Here is a 24,327-nt window from a genome sequence, read left to right on the forward strand (position 1 = left end):
ACTAATCCATCGTTAGGCATCATTTAATTAACAAGAAGATAATGTTGAAAGCAAAGAAAAATGCCAAAGGGGGTCCAAATCAATGTCAATGTGGGCTATGCCTTTTCAATTAGTTTTTGGAAGAGCAGTTGATTTCTCTCCCTCTAGAATTTTCTTCCATTAATCATAGTAAGACTGGTAAAAAGAGTTGATTGATACGTTAATAACTTTGATAATTCGAGTAAGAAGGTCCCATTTCTTGCATTATGCTCATGGTCCCACTCCGCTGATTCTCGAAGAGGCTTCACCCACTTCGAGACCAGCTTCAAATATGAGAGAATTTAAAAGGAGAAAGAAAAGTGATGATTTTTGAGTGGCATAAAAGCTTGGTGGGTTTCCTGTCATCACCAACTGAGGAAGTTGTATGATAAGCATCTGATGTGCATCGTTTAATCTTATCTTGTAGTGTTGTGTCTGAAGAGATTCGAATAACTCTTTACAGCTTTACAGAATAGAAATATAAACCAGAGCCAATTAAGAGAATCCAAGTTAAACTTGATATTTAGAACTTGATTACATTACATGTTGGTACGAAAAATGCTCTCTTTTTGTGTCCCTTTTTTCCACATGATGATAATGGTAGATGGGACTGAATGGAAAGAATTTTCTTCACATTTTGAAATGTGTCTCGTACAGAACCAATCTAAATAAACATAATCAATCATCTAAGAAGAATTCTTCAATCCAATGAACCAATAGCTGATAAATCTCCCAGGAGCCAGACTTTGTTGTCGCCATATAATATCCATTCAAAGCAGAAAATGTGGTACGGTACTATGAAAAATAAAAGATGAAGGGCGGAAAATAATGTTGGGTGACCGATCATTTCGAGAAACACTCACTGAGAGACCTGTCATAACCTTGTTTGCACCTTGATAGATAACAGCAATGTGATGGGATGTTCTGTATCGTATGTATTCTGCTATATTCCAAAATATACGCCTGGGAACCGTGGTGAGATCCCTGCACGAAGAACTAATAATACCAGAATCATCGGCACTAAGGCCAAGTGATTGCTACATTACACACTAATGAGTGAATCCCATGCTCATGCGAGCACGAAGATCCTGGTCACGACTCGTAGGCATACCGTGACATCGCTCAACCTAAAACATGGCGTAATGGTGCCTCATTGCATCCTGTTGCCATGTATGTAAAACTCCAAATTTCTTAACCCAAGTAGTAACAGTTTCAGAGTAACTCACATAGTTTCCTTCGTTTCGCTACCTGTCTCTACCTTTAATCTCCTGTAGTTCGAGAATTACGACTCTAAAATGTGGCAATTTCGAATGAAATCATTAGAATGGTTGACATACTTGGTCCAAAATGGCCGGAGATGCTCAAAGCCAATCTGCAGCCATGGTTTAGATTGGCCATTATAGTGAATAACTGCAGCTTTCTTCACATTCTCAAGGATTGTTTTGTTCTGATAGCCCAAGCCAAGCATGTGCCATGAAGAGTCAATTGGATGAATGTGACCTCTAAATGCAATCAAGGCCGGTGGAAGTGTACCCAGCCTCCACAATGTCAGGGTTGACTTTAGGTTCTGCCGCATAAAAAGAAAGAAACACAATGATACAAGAACTTTGCATCTTTAGTAACTAGGGACCATTATGCAATCACCAAACAGAATGAAATAGTATATCATATGATAAATGACACTGCCGACCATAACCAAACTCAAGGAATTAAATTAACACTGAGCTAATGGGTTTATATTATACCTCTCTCAGCCACCAATGGTAGGTTTCTGTTATATTTGACTTTCTCCATGCACGAAGATCGAAAATGTTCATGCCGTATGCCCAAGCGCATTCGTTAGGATCTAAATGCTCAGCTATGAGGGGATGAGAGAAATTGAAGTAGATCTTGAATCGCTTCGACATAACCCACTCATCATCACCTTTACAAGTTTCAACTGCTCCATTAACCTTTCCCTCGAGGTCAATGTCCCAAAGTGGAGACAGATCACGTTGAATTACAACATCATCATCTAAAAAGACCAACTTGTCTAGTTTTGGGAAGAGCTGTACAATGAATGAATTCAGAATGTTTATGCAGGAAAACAGAGAATTGCACAAGCAAGCCTTGAAGAAACGATTATGAAGAATGAAATTTTTTATCTCAAGTACAGCGACAATGACACAGGAACAATTTAGGAGCAGAAAATAAAATGTCGAGAGAACAGTAAAATTACTAGCTAGATATTCATATAAAACATGTTTACCATCATGAACTTCAAAGTGGGTCGGTACCCATGGAATGAGAACAATATTTCCAGTTAGACTTGATCTACTAATATGAAACCTATAGAACTTGCAACTAATGTTACAATCCAGCTTTGAGGTTCATGATAAGCAGAGACATGGACCGATTTCAATTATAATTTCACTTGAGATAAAAGGCTAGTTTGTCTGATTCAGACCACAACTTGTGGGGTGGTAATGATGGCATTTATAATTAATTATATGAGTTAAATATTTCATAAGTAGATCAGAGAGAATAATTTACTCTCCCGCTGCATCCAAATTACCTGAGGTATATACATGCGAAGATGGTTAAGTAAGGATATGTATTTCGGACTTCGAATCAGCAATTTTGAGGCAAACATTCGAGTTGTATCACTCCGATTGGCCCCTGATATATGATTGCCATGGTAGTAATTTCTGATTCCTTCCTGGTTCTCCACAGCTTCAAGCACTGGAATGTTTTCCCTCGTCAGGTAGTCAAAGTGGTGAATACCCTTCACTTCTACAGTGGCTGGGTAGACTGGGTGTAAAGCAAACCAAGAGTGCATCCCCGCGTAAGTTTTCTTGTCTGTGATGACATGGAAAACTATCTTTTCGGGATTGAGAGATGATTGCACAGCAGAGTTGACAACAACTGAAGCTGCCAAAATATTATCAGTTGACAGAAGAAAGTGGTGGTACGTGTTATCAGAGAGCAAGGGAAGTAGCTCTGGAGGAGGCAGTTGGTTGCGAGCATGAACATTTGATGAGTATTCATCAGTTAAACGCAAAGATAAACAATGGATGCCTTTGGGAATTGAACTAGCTGCAAAGTGTTTGTTCATGAGCTCTGCCAACTTAGATTCCCTGATCTCCTTTTCAAATCTCTCCATCTGTGTACAAAAAGCAATTCCCACTAATGAGGATAGCAGATTGTTAATAAGGAACTTCTCCAACTAAAGTACAAGAAATTTTATGAAACGCCAAAATGTCTAATGAGATAAATCCATAAAAGATTTTGAGTTTTCTGGTTCAGTTTACTTCGTAACCTCAATGAAATTTCATAAGCACTCTCTCTATCATGGATAGAAACTGGGGAGCCTTTCTGTAACTACTTGCTGAGGAATGCCAAATCTTCCTCCCTATTTTTGTATAATTTACTTTTCTGGTACGAAGCTCCAAAATCCATCAAAGAAAACAAAGAGAGAGAAAGCGAGAGATAAGTCCACATTGGGATTTTAGAATTGTTGAGAAGGGCGATGCTTTGCACCCCCACAGAGATTTATCTCCTAAGATTTCCATTCTCTTTTCTCATATGAAATTTGTCTTAGAAGATAGTTCTTGAATTACTTGAAAGATATTTGCGCCAGTTCTTCTGAGAGTCATTTTCCGCACCCTACTGCATCACACTTAATTTTAATTGGTTTGTCAATCCTCTATTTTATTCTCAACAAGATTCTTGGATCTTTCCTTCGAAAGAAACTCCAGAGGTTAGAGAGCGCTGAACTTTGTTCCCTTTTGGGGCTAAGCTCATGACATTAAACTCTCACCTCTATAGATAGGAGAGTTTGGTACAAGGATCCTAGTAGTTTTTAACTTCCTTTCCATGCATGTCAATTTCTTTCACATCTTGAAGGTGGCCATTCTTCCTTTGGTTCCTGCTCACTAGTACGGTTGTATGGTCTAGAAGCTTTCTGATTAATATACAGCCCCCTATCTAAAAGAAACCAAAGAAAACAATTTACTTTGGAGCATTCTACCACCTCCAACAAATCTCTAGAAAACCTCATTAAACAACCCATTACTCCTGTCCAACCAAATATTCCAAGGATGGGATTTTACAGACAATTTCTTATTTGAATAAAAGACACAAAGATTTCATTCTAGAAAAGTAGAGGGAGGTTCAACCAAAGGCAAGGAGTAAGGCTACCTTCTTCCAAGAAATCAAACCCAATCATTTTTTCTGGACAGATTCCTTTCCAAACAACAGAACAAAGGGCTTTTTCCAACACACTTCCACCATCAAACAGTTTAAGAACTTTTTTTTTTTTTCCAAAGATAAGAAACCTAAAAAGACCTAACTGAAAAAACTGCCAATAGACACCAGCACAGCCAAAACCTCCAGTCTGGACTGCCTGGTCCGGTCCTTCCCTTTACCCTTGATTTTTGAAAGAAAAAGAAATTCAATAACAGCCTAATCCCTCTCTCTTCTGGTTGTAATACTCCAACATGTTACATTTGAATCCCACATTTCATTTACTGTTTTCAATTTTGGCTCCACCACTCCAAACAAATTTTGGTTTTAAACAACCAAAGAATTTCCACTCACCCAATCATCTCTCAAAACATAATCAACTTCCCAGGAACATCCACCAAGGGCTTCTTCCCCACCTAACTCCTTCAACTCAAAAATTTTAGGTTGTTGGAACAGTGATTAGAAGGCAATTTAGGTGGTTGTAATTAATCGTTGAGCCTTGAAGAATAAGCATAGAATACTTATCTGGAAGTAACTCAACTTGCTCCAATCCAACATGAAATGGTAATACACATATCAAGAAAGAGAGAGATGGATTCATACCAAATTGATATGAGGGCTTTGCAAAGGAAGGAGAAAGTTAACATACTGCTGCCCCTTAAAAATAGAAGTACTAGCTACTAACATATTGCTTTTTAGTAAAGAATTTCTGTTTCCGATACATATATTGTTAAAGAACTGAGGATACAAATATGTCCAGGATTACTCAGATGCATACCTAACTATAGGCCATAATCAACTTTATGAGATGAGATGATCGTTATCATAAACTCTAATTTTGCCAGGTTTGATTGAATTTTTTCCAATCATTGCATTACAATTTTCACCATATGAGGTTTTGGAGAGTATACAAATATAAATAGCTTTGGGGGGCATTCATTTTTTTCCCCTTACCAAAAGATTTATACAAACTAATAAATATAACATACCATGGCCCTTAGGATGAAAGCAAATGTTTTTGCATCATAATGGTTCTCTTTCATTTCTGAAACTAATTGACTAAATGAATCTGGAAGCTTTAGACCATCTGGGATTTCCTCAATGTTAACTCGGTCGAAGACCTTGTAAAAGTCACTCACCAACCTCTGCTGCATATGATCACCAATTGCAATAATAAAATTATTGCTAACAAAAACAGCATTTAGAACAATCTAAAGAATGAATACGATATGAAAAAAAGCCATGAAAAGAAAAATAGAAAACAAGAAATAGAATCAGGTCATCACCTCTGAAACATCAACCCTACCAAGAAGCCGAGGTCCCCATGTCCTACCTAAACAATCTAGCACCAAAAAGGAAGGAAATAAGGACGTGGATTGCTATGAAACGAATAATGTAATGTCATTTAGAGACTTCAAATCAGTGAGATATTTCACATTCTGTCCAAAATGGTTGCATTTATATTGCTCAAAACGTCATTTCCTGTTTTAATTGAAAGCTTCATACTTTCATCTGGTCACTTAGGCTTCTTTTTGGACAAACATAATTTAGTAAGAATGTGAGGTTATGTAGCTTGTATAAATTCAGCCCCTTATACTCGAACGAGATCAAGGGTTGATTAAAGAAAGAGTTATTGAAGTTTATCTTGAAGTAGTACAATGTTTGAGCTAATTTCTTCATTTCACGCTCAACTATCTTCTCCTTGTTCACTGTTTTTGCAATGCACTGGCTCAAAGAAGTAAGACCTAATTTTCCTTGTCTTCATAGCTAATCATCAGATTTTATAGCTCATTTCCATCACTGAGTAATTTCATTGAAATTTGTAAGAGGATCCCAAAGAGAACTTTGCCACAGCTTTTGCATATATATGAATTTGACAAAAAAAAGAACGGAACAAAACTTCATCACATTAAATTGGATTTGTCATCTACGGTCGTCTCATGATTAAATAGAAACAAAAATCAATCAGATTGTTGCAGCAATCTGAAATGACCACAATCATGACATAAAAGGTTTCATAATTGCACGCCCAAAAAGCAAACAAGATCCATCACAATCAGTCTAAAAATGACATCACTCAGCATAAACGTTAGCCAGAAAGACAAATTTATTAATAAGTTCAATGACAGTACCCAAGGAGGAGCATTTGTTGACACCTTCAAGCGTAACGACAGCAGTGAGAATGAAGACGAAGGGCAACAAGAAAGCGAGAACGAGAATAGTGTGGAAAAGGGTTCGATAAGAGATGTGACGAGCTGCAACTTTGATCTTCATAAAGTCAATAAACCCATTACTGGTCGAGACCGTGATGCTTCTCATGCTAGGCGAAAAGTGAAGCCGCATCCTCGAATCCGCAGCCTCTTCTTCAGGTCGCGGCTGTTATCTGAGACAACCCCTAGCCTAACAGAGCCATCGAATCTCGCCGCTCCAGAAACCAGCTCCAGCAGTCTTTCCCATCTGGAAAGCATCAACGATCGACCGACAACCAGTTAATACCGAGACCCACATTCAAAACCGAAATCGATTCTTCTGGGATTGCTCCAAAATGGAATTTTGATTTTGTGGGATCTTCTTAAAGACCACAATGAATAAGAACGAACAGATTCCAGTTGTGTTTCGGCCCCAACTGGTGAATGACTCTCACCCAATGATCGGACAAAGCGAGTGCTCAGCACACTCACTTGCGGGATGTTGAAGAAAAATTTGGGGTTTCATTGGGGGCAATATAATGCGACTATTTTCTTTTTAATTTCATCTCTCTCGACTCTCCGAGCTTTCGAAGAGCTTTTTCTCGGCGCATCGGTTCGATCCAAATTTCATTTCTCGGAAAATGAGAAAAATAAAATAAAAATCTTGCGAATCTGTAATCAAAGAACCAGGTTTGGTGTATTGCAATTAAAGTAATGAATTTTTTCTGGTGAACTGAGATTTTCATTTCTATATCATTTCTAGTATTATAAATTTGATGGGTTTCCTTTCCTTCTTCTACTTCAAAAAATATTTATTTATTTTCTTTCTTCAATCATTTTAGTTTTTTCTTAACAGATATTTTAGTTTGTAATTTATGTATACCAATATTGTTATTGTTATAAGTATTCTTTACGTTGCACTCTTTCTTTCCTTTTTTCTTTTAAATAAAAAAATAACCTATATTTGATAATAATTTTGTTATATTTTTACTCTGAAACATTAAACTTATTTAGTGCCACCTTTTCGTTTTGCTTTTCAACTCAAAAATAACTTTCTTTATAACTAATTTCTTTTTTTTTTTAATATTTGGCTGAGAGTATAATTATATTTTTGTAAGAGTTTACAAAATAAAAAAATATATATTTTGAAAACAGAAAATAAAATTATCCAGGCTTTCAAATGACCCCTTTTTTTATGTTAAAAGACATCTGTATTTTATGTTACTGTTAAATGATTTTAAACCAAAAATATATATTTATTTATGAGAAATTCAGGAATCAAATCATAATGTTTTAAATATTCAAATGAACTTGAACTATTCATATATTTATACGAAATTTCTCTCAGATTTTGATTCTCAACTTCCTTTATATAGCATGAATACTAAATTTAAACTTTTTCAAAAAAAAAAAATTACTAAATTTAATGATAAAAAAAAAAAGAATATGCTCACAGAAAGTAGCTTAGGTATACCTCCCATCCAAAAACCTAATTATCTATAAATAGAGAAAACTCTTCAAGTAAAGCAAAACCACTCTGCACCAGTTTCTGTATGGTCCATAGATATGGCTTACAAGTTACAGCAGCTCCCTTTCCTGTCACACGTTCACGGCTGTGCATCATCCGTAGGGTCTTGATTATCAACAAAATTTCTTCAAACTCTTTCCTCGAGATCCAATGAGAATTTGAGCATAGTTTCTCGTCATTGACATCAAAATGGCTTACAAGTCGAGCTATCTTTTAAGTTGGCATGATCACCCTCGTTAAAATCCATGACTTTAAAGTTCGAAGATATCCAAGTTCAGAGCTTGTCCCTTTGACTACTAGATCAGATCTTGATTTCTAACCATGGTGGTTGATCAATTGAAGCAATGTTAGTAATTCAAACAAGTTGAGAATAACCATGATTCCAAAGTTCAAAGATATCTAAGTTTCGAGTTTGTTCCTTCGACTACTACATCCCGATCCCCGACCCATGGTGGTTGATCAAGTATGGCGATCATTATTTTTCAGACTAGTGAGAATAACCCAGGAGGTATTGATTCCAGAAGTAAATGGAAATGATACAGCAAGAAGCTGAAACAAATGGGAACCGAGGCTTCATTTCTACACAGGAAAGTTAGTGGGAAAGAGGAGAACTCTACAAACTCCAGAAGCAGGAGTTTACAACATCACACCTTCCTTCAAAGAAGGATGATTCAAGAAAGCAATAAGCCTCTTCTATTTGAGGTCAAAACAAAACAGAGAATCACATTCTTGAACACTGAAACCAAATGCCATTGCCAAAAAAGATTCACAGATCTAAAAGCTAACAAATAATTGGTTAGAAAACACATACTCATCCCAAAATTTTCAGAGACTTTCTGTTCTTCATCAAATCAGCTTTGTTCTCCATCTTCAAAGGCAGGGGAGCAGAGAATGCAGAACTTCCATGGTTGCTACCTTGAAACTCATAATTATCTCCACTGGTCATCTTTCTTCTAGGGTTTCTTTCTCCATCACTGGTCTCTGGAGATCCACCTTCTCCATGAGCTTCCTCTTCGTCCTCAGCTACCTCAGAAAACTCCTTAATCTCCACTGCTTCATTGCAAGTATCCTCCACAAGCTCATCACTTGAATCCCTTTCATCCAAGACACCATCATCTCCATGTTGCCTGTTGCTGCCTAAAACCCTAAATAGATTTCCATTCTCTGCAAAGCTAACACTTTTCTTCACTCTAGGTTGACTTCTATGGCCTTTTGCAAGAATCCGACTTCGAGTTCGACTTGGGGATTCCTCCTCCTCCTCCTCCTCATCACCATCACCACCAACATGGTGAAACCTTCTAAGATTCATATCTTTGCCATCATCCTCGAAAATTCTCGAACGCTCACAAATCTTTTCAACCCTACTCTTTAATTTATCTATCGTCTCCTTCTGATTCCCATGGCTTCCAAGTTTAGGATTAGAAACCCTAGATTTACTGACATTTTGACCTAACCTCAAATTTTTCATTGCCTTGACTGGAAGCCCGTGTCTCTTCACAGTGAAGTTATCGATCTGATCCAAAAACTGAACCAAATCCCTGCTTACGGCCTTCTTGCTATCTCTGACCATTGGGTCATTACCCTGAGAAGAAGATCAGAAGGGAACAAAATGAAAGAAAAATTATCAAAATAAAGTAGAAAAACGAAAGGCATCCACCAAACTTGTATTACCTGAATGGAATCGAGATCGAGCAGCAAATCCATAATAACGAGAGAAATGGCGTTGTGATCAACGTGAAATCCATTGCAAAGTGAGGGCCTGAGAGATTCAAAGCTAGACTTGATGATCGCGAGGTCTTTAAGCTGCCTAAGTGTTCTCGATCTACGAACAAGGAACGCTCGAAAGTGGGTCTGGATTATACTGGCAGCAACGTGCCGGAGAGATTGCGAAGGAGCACGAGAAGCAGAAACTCCGTGGAGAGACGATTCAAGGGCGTCGATGCGGGAGAGAAGGGAGGAGACGGTAGAGTGGGGAATGGCTTGGGGAAGCTCTTGTTCACGAAGGCGCTTCTGAGTTTGGGAATTGAGAGGCTGAAATTGGTAATGCGATTGAAATTTGTGGGTACGAAGACCTGGGTAATGGGAGGAGTGCTGCAATTGCGCGGATTGAAGGATTTGAGAAGCAACGGCTTGAAGTAGGGGGTCGGACGGCGGAGGAGGACAGTGGTGGTGGGTTTGGAAACAGGGATTGGTGAGCCCGCCGGAGCCGGAGCCGCAGCCGCAGCCGCAGCCGCAGCAACAGGCATCGGGAAGATGGGTCCGGTGGAGATGAAAGGCCATTGGAGGCAGATGTTGAAGCTCAGTGATTCTTTAGCGAGGGTTTGGGGGAAAATGGTGCAGAGAGGAGAGGAACAAGAAAGGGGGATCCACCACCATGGATGTAAACAATAAAAAAGCCTGCACGAATTAATTAAAGGTGTTCTAATTTTTGGTGAGCCTTTTCTTTTATTAATCCACATAATAAAGTCGTAATATCCACGTGTGCATATATATATACATATTAATTTTTGTTTTTTAATACAATAAATTAGAAGTACGAGTTTAAACACCCCGCTTCAAAAGAAAAGTAACATACGCAATAGATATATGTCAATTATTGCTGATAGTGTGTTCATGTTGACTATATATATATATTAGTTTTTTTTAATACAACAAATGAAAATGGAGGATTCGAACTCATGACATTTTAGTCAGAGACACGTCCTAATTACCACTTAACTAATCTCATGTTGACATATATATATATATATATATATTAGTTGACAAAACACGAATAAATATTAAAATATTAATTAATGATATATATGGGTTGACATTCCTTCGTATAAATTGAATTGGTATCTATTTTATGGATGAGATGTGATTGGTGGAGAAGGAAAAACAAATACCTTCTTGTAGTTAAATTGCTTTATCGGCTTAAGACATACCCGTTTTAGTTTATCTAATTATGTAGCGTATGGTTTTTTTTTTTAATATCCATAAAGAGAAAAATGAAAAGGAAAAAAAAATAACAAGGTGTAAAAACACAACTCTTTTATCAAATTAGAAGGCAAGATAAAACTGGAGCATCTAACAATATTAAATGGAAAAATAATTGAGGGAAAAAATGGGGGAGAAAAGTATTGCAATGGACTTATGGAAGGTCTTTTGACCTTGTACTACATGCATTTTGACCATAAATTTTTAATTTCATTAATTTACATCATATATTTGAATTGACATGGATGTAATTTAATTGGTCCAATCATAATTTTCTTTTAAACAATCAAGTTCACTTCAAATCAACTAAAAAAAATCATATGTTTTAATAAGTAGCCAAATTTAAACTCTTCACTGATGTAATTAATATCGTCCGTAGATATTATGGTTGGACAAACCATTATCTTTCCGCTTTTGTTGGATTTGGACATTTTATTGTTAAATTAACCACTTTTGTTAGATTTAGACTTTCTTCTTGGTTCAGAGTATTTTCATAATTGGGTTTGAGAAATTTTATAATATAATTTTAGATGTTTAGTTGATTTCTAGACAATTCTCTAATAATTTCGATGAGATATTAGTTAAATTACAAGTTTGAGATTAAAATTTATTCGATAAAAATGATATTTTCCTAAGTTTAACTACCACTTTGTAAGGTATGATTGTTTCGCTTCAAGACCCAATTGAGCCTACGCAACTACCTTTTTAAAATATATGTGTGCGTGTGTGTATATATATGTGTATATATATTATTATTATTACAACAAATATGGGCATGAAGATTTGAATCTCCATTCGAAGAGAAAGATGAGATGTTATTTACTAGTAAGTTATGATAAATCATTGAAACAAACATATGCTCCAAATTCATATTTTATTGCAAGAACAAAGATAATCTCTTTCTCTCCTTTCCTCTTCATCCTCTTAGTATTGTTAGTATGCTTTTTGCTAATCCTAGTAAACAATACTAAAACGTGTTGTATTAATTTATGCTTTGTTCATAGTGGATGTTGGTCTTGACAACAACTTTACGTCCCAAAATCTCATTTGATCTAATCCCTAGTTCGTTCCATTTTCCTTCTTGAGAGTCCTTTTACAATTGATACTCACGACTAAGTACATTTTTAGGATTCTCAAACCCTCGTCTACGCATTTAACCTTAATCTTAAACTTAATTCAATTTCTATGGATTTATAAATTTTACTATCATTTTCATGTGTGTCTGACTATAACTTCCTGGACGTCATTCCCATGAGTAAAAACAAACAAATATATTTGTGATTGAACCCCAAAAGAAGCAATAAAAACCAGATACCATTTTCATAATTTTGATAAATAAATTAGTAAAAGGACGATTTTGTACATCCAAGGGTAAGACAGTAATTACACACCATCTTTTGGCCTCTTTTCTTGTAGGTAGCCCGGCCACAACGCTTTTCAGTGTGAGTAAATCCATCAGTCCAGTAGGGTTTAATCCAACGGTCCGGGTGACCGAACACAAATTTTCAAAATTTTCGATCGGACGGTCCACAAATAATAGCCGTTACACAGAGCGTTTTGTGCTCAACGTTCCATTTTTCTTCCTCCACTATCGAATATATCCCTTCGATTCAATTCCCTTTCGGTTCCGAAGACGATCGAATCGAACGCAGCACCCCCTTCCCCCGCCGCCGGCAGATTACTTTCTACCCATTTTTTGATTTGTATTTTAGTTTCAGGCGATGGGTTCGATCGGCAAGAATGGTGGAACGGTGACTCCTTCAACTGGATCTAGATCGAAGATTCAAGAAGTTTCGAGGCACTCTGAGAATACGAATCCGAATCTCAACGATTCTTCAATTAGCCCAGTTCCAAAGCCTTCGAAATCCTCTCCTTCGATCAAGTCTTCAAAGGCGGCTCAGAAATCTGCCGCCAAAAACCCTACTCTGGTTTTGAACTCCCCAAGGTACAAGATCAGGGAGAGGAAATTCGTGGTGGCTAAAAAGAATTCGAAGAGGGAGAAATCAGGGAGTGATGCGAAAAAGTGTTTGTCTACAGCCTACGAGACTCTGAGGGCTTCTCAAGAGGAGTTTTTCAAGAATCAGAGCGGTGCAGTTGAAGAGAACGAGGAGTCGGAGCAGTTCAATGGATCAATTAGGGCTGAGATTGAACTTGAAGAAGAGATGGAGAGGAAATTGATGATTGAAGACCTCCAAGTTGAAGACAAAGTTGATGATGAACATGAAGGTAATGGAGCGAGTGAATCGCCTGAACAAGTGAGCAATTCGATGATCAAGAGACGGAGGGAAAGGCTTCTGGAGACAGCAAGGAACAGTGTTCCAGAAACAGGATCTGGAAAAGTGAAGCATTTAGTTATGGCGTTTGAGAAACTCAGAACTATACAGGTTCCAAAAGAGTCGGATCAGAATGAGGAGAAGCAATCAGAAAACGCAGAGAAGCCCATGGAAGAGAAGAAGAAGGTGATGAAATGGGCTTTGCCAGGATTACCTCCTCCAGCGGTTCTTGAAACGCAGACTTCGTCTTCTTCATTTTGTCCATCTGAGCTGTTTTTGACATCAGAAAATCTCGGTTTGGATCCTCGAATTTCAGTTTCATCTTCTTGGGACGGCTCTCATGGAAGGTTGGTCTGCAGCTTAATCACTTTTTTTACATTTGTGTTTTTATTTGGTTAACTTATTATGTCTTTTTTTTTCGAGCTTCAGTATTTCAAGCAGGACTTCCAATGCTGGAAGAAGAAGCAGAAGAAATGTAAGTGAAGATCTCTCGTTAATGGACTATTAAAGGAACTGTTTGGTAATTCTAACAATCGTTTTGATTTTCAGAGCACCGAATCGGCTGGCACAATTGGTGGAAGCAGATGGAAGAAAAAGCAGCTAAAAGTCACCAGGCAGAAGCCATTTAAACTCAGAACAGAGGTAAGAAAATGAAAATGGACTAGGAAAATTCCATATCAACCTCACAAAATTACAACGTTTGCTTCCTTTTTGTCGGGAATTTGCAGCAAAGAGGAAAGGAGAAGGAAGAGGAGTTTATAAAAAAGGTACAAGAAGCAATTACAGAGGAGGAGAGACAAAGAATACCAATTGCTCAAGGCCTTCCATGGACAACTGATGAGCCAGAGGTAAACAATCAGATCTTCAATTTCCTATTTCCATATATAAGCCTATTTCGTGTTCAAATTTCAACTCTTGAATGCCCTTTGTGGTTTAATAGAAACTACATGTCCATTTGCTGCAGTGCCTTGTAAAACCTCCCGTGAAGGAAATTACAAAACCACTGGATCTAGTTCTCCATAGCGATGTAAGAGCAGTAGAGCGCTCCGAGTTTGATCATCAGGTGGTTTTCTGATCTCGTCTTTTTGGAAAAAAACAACCCTATTGTTAATCATCATTAAAGTATTGTATGATGGATATGGCCTGTAACTCAAAAAACTAAATTCTTGTTTGTTGTTTGTTAATGAAGGTAGCAGAGAAGTTGTCTCTGATAGAGCGATACAAGATGGAAAAAGAGAGACAACAGAAGGTAGAAAAGAATGAAATGATTATCAAGTTACATATTATGTTGTTTCGTTAGTTTGTTTTTGACATCTCACACATCTATGGTGGTATTCGAAATCCGACAGATGGCTGAGGATGAAGAAGTAAGGAGATTGAGGAAGGAGCTGGTTCCAAAGGCACAACCAATGCCTTACTTTGATAGGCCCTTCATCCCTAGAAGGTACATCGAAAAGTTGTTTAATTTTCATTTGAGAAACTTGAGACTAATGTCATTTGGGAGTTTGAACTGGTTGGTTTGTTCCTTTTGTGATGTTTGTTTAAAGGTCAGCAAAGCTTCCAACAATACCAAGAGAACCAAGATTCCATATCCCACAGCAGAAGAAGATCAAGTCCTGCTTGTCCTGGAATGATATGAGCCACTACACATTCCAATCATGAAGAAAACAATTGAGGGTGTAGAAACAATTCTGTTAAAATTTTGTGACATAATTCTCTGAATAAGCATGTTCTATCAAGTGTTCGTCTCTATCTCTTAATTTTTTTTGGCTTAATATTGCTGATGTATTCTTTGGCAACCATTATAGTTGCTGGCTTACTCAATAGAGTATAAGCATTACGTTGTCCCCCTCATTAGTCTTGATGAGACTTTTAATTTACTCTGAAGGGCTCATAGGCCACGCAATAGAAGGTGTCTTTAACCCTTTCATGTTACCTTAAAAAATCCTTAAAGGAAACTGAAATTTTGAAACTTCTCTTTGAATTTAAGTCGCTTAATGAAAGATTGAAGGTCAAGTGATAAAAGTTCATAGATTTAATCAACATAGAAATCAGAAGTAAAGATTAAAAAAAAATCATACATGTTCCATAACAAATGGAAAAAGTTAAGTTTGAAATTGACTTTCATAATAAGAAAAAAGACCCGTTTTTAACAATAATCAAAACGTTCCCTCACTCTTAAGTTCTGATGGTTACACTTCACATTTTCATTTATAAAGCTTACGTAAAATTTAAAAGCATGGAAACGATTATAGCGGATAAACTCTATCAAAAAAATCACTACAGAAGGTTCGTTGCCAAACATCATAATTACTGTTGATAATATTTAAAAACCCAAAAATAACCAAGGAATTGAAAATGACCTGAAAGATCATCAAAACTATGAAAACACGAGATTGATTATCTTCATTTGAAAATGTTTCAACAGCTTAATCCAAAACTTCCACGCATAATCCGTATCTCATCAGCAAAACGCTCGTCTCTAATTATCAAAATAGGCAATTTATCAATCAAGGGGCAACAACAATGCGGCCAGCAACTTGATCGAGATCCCGTCGTCCGCTTGAGGTGATTCTTCTTCCACTGCAAACACATCCAAAGAGAAATATACATTAATCGACAATAACCATGTAGGACTAAATTATAACTCTGGTTCAGATGATTTGAGACCAGTCCAAAACGCGAAGCAGGGTTATATCCAATACAATCGGTTGTCATTTTACTTGGAACATCAAATCGAAGAGCTAAAAGAAATTTATGAGGATTTTGAACTCACCCCTTGGTATCAACATCAACAATGTTCATTTCCTGCAACTGTTGTAGAATATGACGAGCAATAGCACCACTGCTTTTGCAGAAGTGTGGTGGGCGACTTCCATTCCTCTGGCTTCCACCATAAATCCGCTTAAATGCCCCCACACCGAGACCTCCCCTCAAATAGATCTTCCTAGCCATGGATGCTGAATAAGTTTGAAATGGTGATCATAAGACTATGAGATCAGTAAATAGTACATACATAACACAGCAGCAATTTATTTATGTAGATTTTATAACAAGTGAAAGTATGGAAGCCAAATGGAGGAAAAGGGGAGACTGACCAGCTCTGACATAATACCAATCAGGGTCATAAGGAGCAAGCTCTTTGAATCTTGCAGTCTTAACTATGTCTGTCCATGGTGGAAGTTCAACCTGCTCGGCAACAATACAGGCGAAAAATGATCATAGTCAATTTATAAGTGGACAAGAACACGTGATGTAGAAAGTCATAACAAATCAAGAACAGAACGTGTACTAAAATCGTATTCATAGGAATCGAATGACAAAAGAGATAACCCAAACTAGGGGGATGAAAAAAAAAGTTAGAAATATATAAAAAATACAGAATCCTTTAGACCGAGAAAATGTCCACAAAATTAACAAGATCCCAAAAACGCTCAAGGGCTAAGTGTAAATGCAAGAAAATAAAAATATTTCGCAATTTCTCATCACAAGTGCAACGGCCAGAAACAGCAATAGAAAGTAGTGAATACCGGAACAGGCATATTCAAAGCGAGCGTGCTTTCAAAGCTAATTAAACGATTAACCTCTCCAGAAGAATTAGCAAATGAATCTTACAACTCAGAAGCACATTAAAAGTTCGAAAAAACACAAAAAAAAATCAACCGAAACTCTAAAACCTGAAAACTAGCCAGCAGAAGCCGAATAACATGGCCAACTAAACAGAAAACGAGCCCAGCCTTGACCCCATTCTGAAAATCAATCCACATTGAGAGAATCAGCAAAGGGCAAGTAGAAATATAAAATGAATACCTTTCCAGATCTCTTAAGATGAGCCGCATAGGCCTTGACGAACTCGTGAGGAGAGACGTCTTTCACAGTCTTTGCCGTCGCCATGGTAAGCAATTGCAGATGATCGCGAGAAAGATAAACCCTAGGGGCAGCCCCTTCCACAGCATTTTATAGTAGTTCATGGTTCATTTGGGCTCGGCCTGTTAGATTTCTGGATTTCATTTTTCTTCTTTTCTTAGAATAATTTTGGATTATTCTCATTAATTTTATTTATTTATTATTATTTTTTTTTTTTGACAAGATCTCTTAAGAAGTTTTGAGTTAGAAAATTTCATTTGATGATACAAATCTAGTATAAAGTAATATAAAAGTAGTAGCTAAAATGTAATACACATTCTGTTATTATAATAAATGAATTGATGTTATTGTCGTTTTTAAGATCTACGGTCATCTCCATAGTTGTTGAACTAAAAAAAATATAATGAAACTAATTATCAATTATTTAAATTATTATGACACGTTCCTATAAAAAAAAGGTGTTATGACACAAAATTTAGACATATCAATTCTATTCCCTTATTTGGACTTTCGGAAAATAATAGAGCCCAACAAAAAAGCATAAGATATAAGCTCATCCAAGCCCAGGTTTGATGGGCCTGGGTCAAATTTGAGCTTAGATTTCTAATGAAGTAAATTCTAACCTTCAAAAATATATATATATATAGTTCAAAAAGTTTGAATTTGATATCAATTTAGACCGTGAGAAGGAAATGTCAAGATGACAATAGTAGGAGTGACAACGAGGCGGCATTGACAAAAATTTGTAGGAAGAAAAGAATGAAGAAGAAAAAGAGAGGAGAAAGAGATGTCAACTATTACTAAAATTTAATTTAAAATTAATATAACTTGTCAAGTCAGCAAATAACTACTAAGCTTAGGGATCATTTAATATCACTTACTAAATTTAAGTAATTAAAATTTTTTGTAACTTCGAGAACAAATATACACTTACCCTCAAACTTTAAGATCAAATACTTTTATCAATTGACTTATGTGTTAAGTTAGTTATCTTAATCTTGATGGACAACATAAATTAATACTTGGTTGATATAAAATTAGCATTTGAGAAACTTTTGAAACCATAAATGAAATTATTATTGAATTTTTATTCATTTTTCATTATGGCTTTCAAAAATTGGTTTTAACAATATACTTTTTATTTTTTATTTTTATTTTTATTTTAATCCTCGAACTTTTATTATAATTATACATTTAATTATGGAAAATATTTGGCTCCCCCTCCGTGGTAAGGAGCAACTTGCAAAAACATACGGATTTAAAAAAAAAATAATTTTATTGCCTTTCAAAGCTCTCAACTAACATTTTATGCTGAAACGAATTCATTTTATCACTATCTAAATAAATGATTAATTAACGATCTTCACCTACTTCTCATTACATAGCTCCCCTTTGACCTTTATGCCACAATACCTGAGGTAAAAGTTGCGTCTCATGTGACTTGAACCTAACACTTCAAGATTTTTAGGCCTCAAGATATCCTTTGAAGTTCAACTGATTAAGATGTGTATTTCCGACCAAAAGATCGTGAGTTCAAATCCTCACCTACGCGTCAGAATGGACGTAAGAAATAAATGCACACTATAAAGAAAATTAGAAAGTTAAAACACCAAAAGAATGGGCAAGAATCAAAATCCAACTTTCAAAAACCTAAGAGCCAAAATAAATATTGATAAAACATGAAAGTACTTGTTGTCACACAGAAGGTTCTAATTAGTTGACAAAATAATAATATCTAGTCAAAATATATTTTATTAGTCGAGTCGGAAACACTATATTTTTATTTGATGAAATAAATTTGTCCCCCAATAAAATTGAAAATCTTCCCACTTTATGATTATCGTATTAACCCACCCGACCCAAGTTAATTTGTTATTACAGAAGTTAGAAAACAAGACTATTAAAAATGCTATCAAAGCTAACGGTTGACACCCACATTAAAACTTACCATTTTTATTTTTTTTAATACAATATGTGGGGTGAGAAATCGAACTTGTAGTCTCTTAATTTGAAATATATGTCAATTACCATTGAGCTATACTCGTTTTGGTAAAAAAAATTTACCATTTTTAAGTCACTTGTTATTGTTATTGTTGCTGTTATTATTATTTAGGGTTAGTGATAGTATAAAACTTAATTGAGAGAAAAACTTATTAGGGGACAAATTTGAAAACACACACATAGGAGGGACTAAATTTTAAATTTAGTAAAAATGAGAAGAAAATAAAAGAATGAACCAAATTGAAGTGGAAAAAGAAAAGGAGCAAAAAAAATTGTTTCACATTAGACAAAACAAGTAGGGTCATGTTTAAGAAAAGAATGTATTAAGAATATGTCGCCATTTCACATTGCTCACTTGGTTGCAACAATGCCACTCATGACATCTCCTGTCCCACTTTTCATTTACCTTTTTTTTTTTAATTTCATTTGACAAATAAATTTGATATCGACACGAAAAAGAATCAACATTTTGATTATACTGTAAAAAAATTGACAAAATAAGAAGAAAAATACAGGAATAAACAATCATTAATGTATAAAATTGAGATGTCGATGTTAATATCTAAAATATTACTTTAACACAATACAATATTGGCTGAAACAAAATATGAGATGTCTTCGTGACATGTTTTACATCATCCACCCCCATGCTTCATGCCTCCTTTGGTGTGTTTTATGAAGCTTAATTATTAAATTGGGCGCAAATTGTATTTTTATAGAAACATGTTAGGACGTGGAGCTTATACCTGACATGTGAATTTACAAATTTTACTACCTCAACTCTCAAACTAAGTAGTAATGGTTACAAATTACAAACTTAGAAAATAACCGCATGCGTAAAAGATCTTAATTTTCCAATTTTAAGATACAGAAACCAAAATACTCATTGTTGTGTTTTTTTAGTTGGGTGTACGTGTGTGATTTACAAATGAGTCAAACTTACATCCAATTAAACACAAAAACTAATAGTATGAAAATAGAATGAGTTAATTACTGATTGAAAAAAATAAAAATTTAGAGATGTAATTGTAATAAGCTTAATAATTCTAGGGTGCTTTATGGAATTTTTCCTTAAAAAATGTACATAGAAATAGAGGGGGAATTGAACTGAATTTCATGTTAAATAAAAAATGGTCAATGAGTCATTAATCAAATCATAATGTTTCAAAACCTTTGACTGATACTGTGGAAATCATTTTGAAGGATAAAGTAGATTGCCTTTATATAACGGAAGATTAAACAATATTCTAAGTGGACTAAATTATTATTAAATATATAGTTTAAAGAGATTTGAATTTTTAGTTTATTGTCTTTCTATTTAAAAAAAAAAAAAAACTAAACTTATTTATCAGTACTTTCTTTATTTTATATAAATTTCCTTTTAAAAATATTTTTAGAATCTTAACTAAAATTTATAAACTTAATAAAAAGTAGGGGCAACCGTTTTTGGTTTTCAGACTCAATTAATATTTTTGTTTGAAAAATTTGTTTCATAAAAATGTTTGTGCATATCCCGTGAACTAAATAAGGAAAAATCCGAAAACAACATTTTAATATTGACAATATTTTTAGATTTTAAATTTGAAACCGTAAAATAGATAGAATTTTTTTTATAAGTTTAGTATTTTGCATTATAAATTCATTTTATTTTTGTTAAAATTAAAACAGGTAAAATGTAAAAGGTTATAAATTATATAATATTATAGAATAATTATTATACAAATTTTATAACATATTTGTTAATAAATTAATTAATAATATTTAAGACTAAACAAAATGTTTAGTTGGAGTAATTTGTAAATATATTACAAAACATGTCTTCAACCATTTTTTAAATTAAAATTAAATTTCTAAAACTAGTACTGAGAGATGAATACAACTCTATTTACCAACCAAACATATCTTAACTTTTCAAACATAATTTGGTTTTATATTTTTTAAACTATTTTTTTAATCTGTTAATATTTCTTTGCTTAGTTTTTTTTTTCCTTGGAATGTCCTATAATAAATTGAACCAAAAATCTATATATTATTATTACATAACAACATAAAATAAAATCATGATAAGTGGCTCTCAATTATTCATTTTTATGTTTGGAAAATTTGACTAACATTTAAAATGGGAAAAAGAGAAGAAATCACAAATGCGTAGTGTTACTACCAAACCAAAAGTTAACACAAGAGCTAAAACGATTATGATAGAATTAATTTCACCCGATTCAACCAACAATATTTATCTACACACCGATTCATAAGAGCCTTTATGACATTTTGACGTGACATATTTTTATTAACTCATAAATTTTGGTAAAATCCTCTCATCTATTAAATGCAATAAAATTTGTTCAATAAAAGTAAATCTCATCAAAAAGTCGCACAAACTACTTCTAATCAATGTAAACATTAAGAGAGGAAGCTTTTCCCCCGATTTCAAGAAGTGGCTACATTCGTTCAATCCCATCATTTCTCTCGTGAAATGAAGCAAGGTACTTAATTAGCACGATGATTGAAACAAAATCGCTATTAAACGAGACATGGAGAAGGAGGGAAAGAGTGGGAGAGGGCAGGGGCTAGTTGATGGGGGTCCATGGAAGAGAATGTGTAGGACATGGTGTAGTACAATTTCATGCTTGGTGCTGCACTGTCCCTCTTTTGTCACATGCCCAAGGGCTACCCTCCAAAATCCCCTCTTTCCATGTGCTTCCCCATGTGCCCTTCTCTCTCTCTCTCTCTCACTCAGGGCTTTTCTGGCTCTCATGCCCCATACAACACTCACATGGCAACCTTTAGGGAAGCCATAACCCACAACCCCCAATTACACCACCACTTCACTTTTCCTTTTTTCCTTCTTTGCCCTTATTCCCACCTCCTCGTTACCCAAGTCTTAAATTTTCGCCGACATTTTTGTAAATATTTTCATGTCTATGAGTTTGACATCAACATGAATAGGTGAATCGACAAATCTCAAGCCAGGATTCGAAACCTAATTGTCCCAGCAATTTCCCTGCGACCTACCTCCAAACCAAGCACGTTTGATTTTGAAGTTCTTATGCAGTTGAGTCACTGAAAAGGAAGTTGCATCTTGTTAATATAGATAGTAACTATCAATTTTTTTAAATTTTTTTTAACTATGTTTTTCATGGTCTTAGGATCTGTCTCATTCAGATGTGATACTGGTTCATCCATGTACCCCTCGTCTCCTACTCTAGCATTACACAAAATATAAAAATTATCACTACTTATTTAAAAAGTGTGAAATGCTTACTTGTTAATTTAAATATTTGTTAGGAATTTTTTATATGTTTAATTTTTCGTAAATATCTATCAACATCAACATTTTTATCCACGTGGACCTTTTAAGACTTTGCTTATTACTCCCATATTCAGCCCTTCTTTCCTTAGTTTTTTCCAGGGTATTTTAGGAATGTGGAATTTAGGTTTCATTGCCTCACATGCGCCGTCGCTGACCGGCGTGCTCTTCTGACGAGAAATTGCCGTTCTTTCCTCTCAAAATTACCTCGTCAACCCTTTCTTTCTCTCTTTTTTGGAAATTTTCAAACAAACCAATTAGAATAAAGAACTTTCATGTTTGTTGTCATTTTCATTGCTAAACTTTTTAAATTGTTTTGTTTTTGTTTCTCAACTTTTGATTTTTCATTAATTAATTAATAATAACTTAAATCCTTTTTTTTAAGGAAAATATAACTTAAATCCATTAGAAACCAACCACTTAATACTTTATATAATGCTTCAAATACTTGTTCATGTGGATAAATTTATTAAAAAGACTTTTATTCCAAGAAAATAATTCATATCATACTATAAAATATTATAACTGAAATATAATATAGTCAATTGTTGGAGGTCCTTTATAGTCTGCAATCTTGCATGTAATTTCTTATAAAACAATAAAAAGATTCGACTGCATCTTTCAGATTGATTCAAATCTTGGTAGTTCGACAAGAGAAAGCCGAATCGAACTACATATATCCTCTCGATTGACCATTATCAGGTATGAACCAGCACCTACAAGTGTGAAGACAACGAGAATGTTCTCCGACTTCCCAAGATGTCGGAGAGTCTTGAAGCGCTCTCGAAAGCCTTGTTAATAACTCATCTCTATAAATAGAGATTCCTACCTCCCACGAAAGGTGTGTGAAATTATTCTCTCTAGAGCAATAGATCGAACTGTGTACTGATTGGAGTGTTGAAATGCAAACTTTGCTTTGCACATAATTCGAACTTCAATACATCTCATCCGAACTGGGTCGATTTCGATCCAACACCCATAATTAGATAATGTACGAGAGAATTTAAGAATTCCAATTCTGGTAAAAAGGGAAAAAAATAGAGAGAGAAAAAAAAAGAAACGATTAAATGATGGTTTAAAATCTTTATTGAAATAGATAAATGGCATTATGGTAATAAATAGGAAGTGAGGGGGCAAAGTGTTGGCGTACTGTTACTTAAACCTGGGTTTCTCCCTCGTCTTGGCTGACCAATTTCACTCCGACAACAATGAGCTCCAAAACGAAGATTCTCCCAAATCCTCTCAGAAATGTCAGAAGAAGAATCAAAAGGAGGTTTTGCCGCCGTCCCTGCGCTTTCGGAGGCCGGAATCCCGTCAAATATGGCGAAACAACGTCGTCGTCGTCGCTGCCGTGCTCCTCCTCCGACGTGGCGGCTAAATTGGAGGCTCTGGAGAGCCTCATTCCGGCGCAAACTGCCGGCGAAGCCCGCAAAACGGAGCAGTTGTTCAAGGAAACTGCGGATTACATTGTTCTATTGAAAACCCAGGTCGTGATTTTGCAGAAGCTGGTCGATTTTTTTGGATCCAGCTGCAGTGACGACGCAGAAAACGCCGTCGTTTCATAGTTCTTTCTTTTTATTTTTTCTAATTTTTGTTTACTTGTTGTAATTAATCAAGAGATAAAAATAAATAAACCGCTAAGAAGGAATTTCCTTTCAATGGGGTTCTGTTTGGTTGGATAGAAAGTGAAGGAAAATTCTCAGATAATTTTTCTATGGCTCTCCATTTTTTATTTGGTTCTTATACAGTTATATGATTCCACTATATACTTTTCTTTTACACCCACTTCTCTGAATTTTCGATATCATAATATATGCAAGTATTTTGTGCATTATTTCTCTTCTTTCATAAAACTATATTCAAATGTATGTATTGTAAAAGTTGAAATGTGAAATGTTGTTGTAGAAGGAAAAACGAATGTTGATTTTGAAGTTTCTT

At 35.2% G+C, this 24,327-nt stretch overlaps 4 protein-coding genes across 7 annotated transcripts; 1 reads left to right on the plus strand and 3 right to left on the minus strand.

Moving 5' to 3' along the window:
- Positions 1–513: 513 nt before the first annotated feature.
- On the minus strand, positions 514–7,148 carry LOC111006331 (putative galacturonosyltransferase 14). Of its 4 annotated transcripts, none has more exons than XM_022278203.2 (6): positions 6,399–7,148; positions 5,529–5,584; positions 5,232–5,387; positions 2,573–3,160; positions 1,764–2,066; positions 514–1,585 (listed from the first exon to the last, which is right to left on the minus strand). In XM_022278203.2, exons 1-6 carry the CDS (start codon positions 6,583–6,585, stop codon positions 1,301–1,303), a joined length of 1,575 nt encoding a protein of 524 aa, XP_022133895.1. In that variant the 5' UTR covers positions 6,586–7,148; the 3' UTR covers positions 514–1,300. The 4 variants fall into 4 exon arrangements, with proteins under 4 accessions (XP_022133895.1, XP_022133894.1, XP_022133892.1 ...); XM_022278202.2 differs by having other exon boundaries at positions 5,232–5,390; XM_022278200.2 differs by having other exon boundaries at positions 6,375–7,147.
- Positions 7,149–8,509: 1,361 nt separating this feature from the next.
- On the minus strand, positions 8,510–10,357 carry LOC111006637 (calmodulin-binding protein-like protein). Its single transcript, XM_022278665.2, has 2 exons — positions 9,631–10,357; positions 8,510–9,541 (listed from the first exon to the last, which is right to left on the minus strand). Exons 1-2 carry the CDS (start codon positions 10,237–10,239, stop codon positions 8,771–8,773), a joined length of 1,380 nt encoding a protein of 459 aa, XP_022134357.1. The 5' UTR covers positions 10,240–10,357; the 3' UTR covers positions 8,510–8,770.
- Positions 10,358–12,527: 2,170 nt separating this feature from the next.
- LOC111006052 (microtubule-destabilizing protein 60) lies at positions 12,528–15,065 on the plus strand. Its single transcript, XM_022277790.2, has 8 exons — positions 12,528–13,558; positions 13,641–13,686; positions 13,761–13,853; positions 13,940–14,059; positions 14,176–14,274; positions 14,401–14,460; positions 14,561–14,655; positions 14,759–15,065. The coding sequence occupies exons 1-8, from the start codon at positions 12,660–12,662 to the stop codon at positions 14,871–14,873; spliced, it is 1,527 nt and encodes a 508-aa protein (XP_022133482.1). The 5' UTR covers positions 12,528–12,659; the 3' UTR covers positions 14,874–15,065.
- A 527-nt stretch (positions 15,066–15,592) lies between these two features.
- LOC111006771 (small ribosomal subunit protein eS19x) lies at positions 15,593–17,179 on the minus strand. The gene is made up of 4 exons (XM_022278861.2): positions 17,022–17,179; positions 16,310–16,400; positions 15,988–16,171; positions 15,593–15,794 (listed from the first exon to the last, which is right to left on the minus strand). The coding sequence occupies exons 1-4, from the start codon at positions 17,103–17,105 to the stop codon at positions 15,722–15,724; spliced, it is 432 nt and encodes a 143-aa protein (XP_022134553.1). The 5' UTR covers positions 17,106–17,179; the 3' UTR covers positions 15,593–15,721.
- Positions 17,180–24,327: the final 7,148 nt, after the last annotated feature.

This window comes from Momordica charantia (assembly GCF_013281855.1).
Source record: "Momordica charantia cultivar OHB3-1 chromosome 4 unlocalized genomic scaffold, Mcharantia_2.0 BLBB01000004.1, whole genome shotgun sequence".
Lineage (NCBI taxonomy): Eukaryota > Viridiplantae > Streptophyta > Magnoliopsida > Cucurbitales > Cucurbitaceae > Momordica > Momordica charantia.

Bases quoted from the DNA above. Each gene is read 5' to 3' on its own strand.
- LOC111006331 (XM_022278199.2), bottom strand. From the start codon at position 6,585: ATGCGGCTTCACTTTTCGCCTAGCATGAGAAGCATCACGGTCTCGACC. The intron at 5,585-6,374 runs GTACTGTCATTG...TTTTGGTGCTAG, and splicing joins CAACAAATGCTCCTCCTTGG to ATTGTTTAGGTAGGACATGG. The intron at 5,391-5,528 runs GTGATGACCTGA...GATCATATGCAG, and splicing joins GTAGGGTTGATGTTTCAGAG to CAGAGGTTGGTGAGTGACTT.
- LOC111006637 (XM_022278665.2), bottom strand. From the start codon at position 10,239: ATGGCCTTTCATCTCCACCGGACCCATCTTCCCGATGCCTGTTGCTGC. The intron at 9,542-9,630 runs GTAATACAAGTT...TCTTCTTCTCAG, and splicing joins TCGATCTCGATTCCATTCAG to GGTAATGACCCAATGGTCAG.
- LOC111006052 (XM_022277790.2), top strand. From the start codon at position 12,660: ATGGGTTCGATCGGCAAGAATGGTGGAACGGTGACTCCTTCAACTGGA. The intron at 13,854-13,939 runs GTAAGAAAATGA...GGGAATTTGCAG, and splicing joins CATTTAAACTCAGAACAGAG to CAAAGAGGAAAGGAGAAGGA. The intron at 14,060-14,175 runs GTAAACAATCAG...CATTTGCTGCAG, and splicing joins GGACAACTGATGAGCCAGAG to TGCCTTGTAAAACCTCCCGT.
- LOC111006771 (XM_022278861.2), bottom strand. From the start codon at position 17,105: ATGGCGACGGCAAAGACTGTGAAAGACGTCTCTCCTCACGAGTTCGTC. The intron at 16,401-17,021 runs GTATTCATTTTA...GTTGCCGAGCAG, and splicing joins ATCTTAAGAGATCTGGAAAG to GTTGAACTTCCACCATGGAC. The intron at 15,795-15,987 runs GTGAGTTCAAAA...ATGTGTTTGCAG, and splicing joins GTTGATGTTGATACCAAGGG to TGGAAGAAGAATCACCTCAA.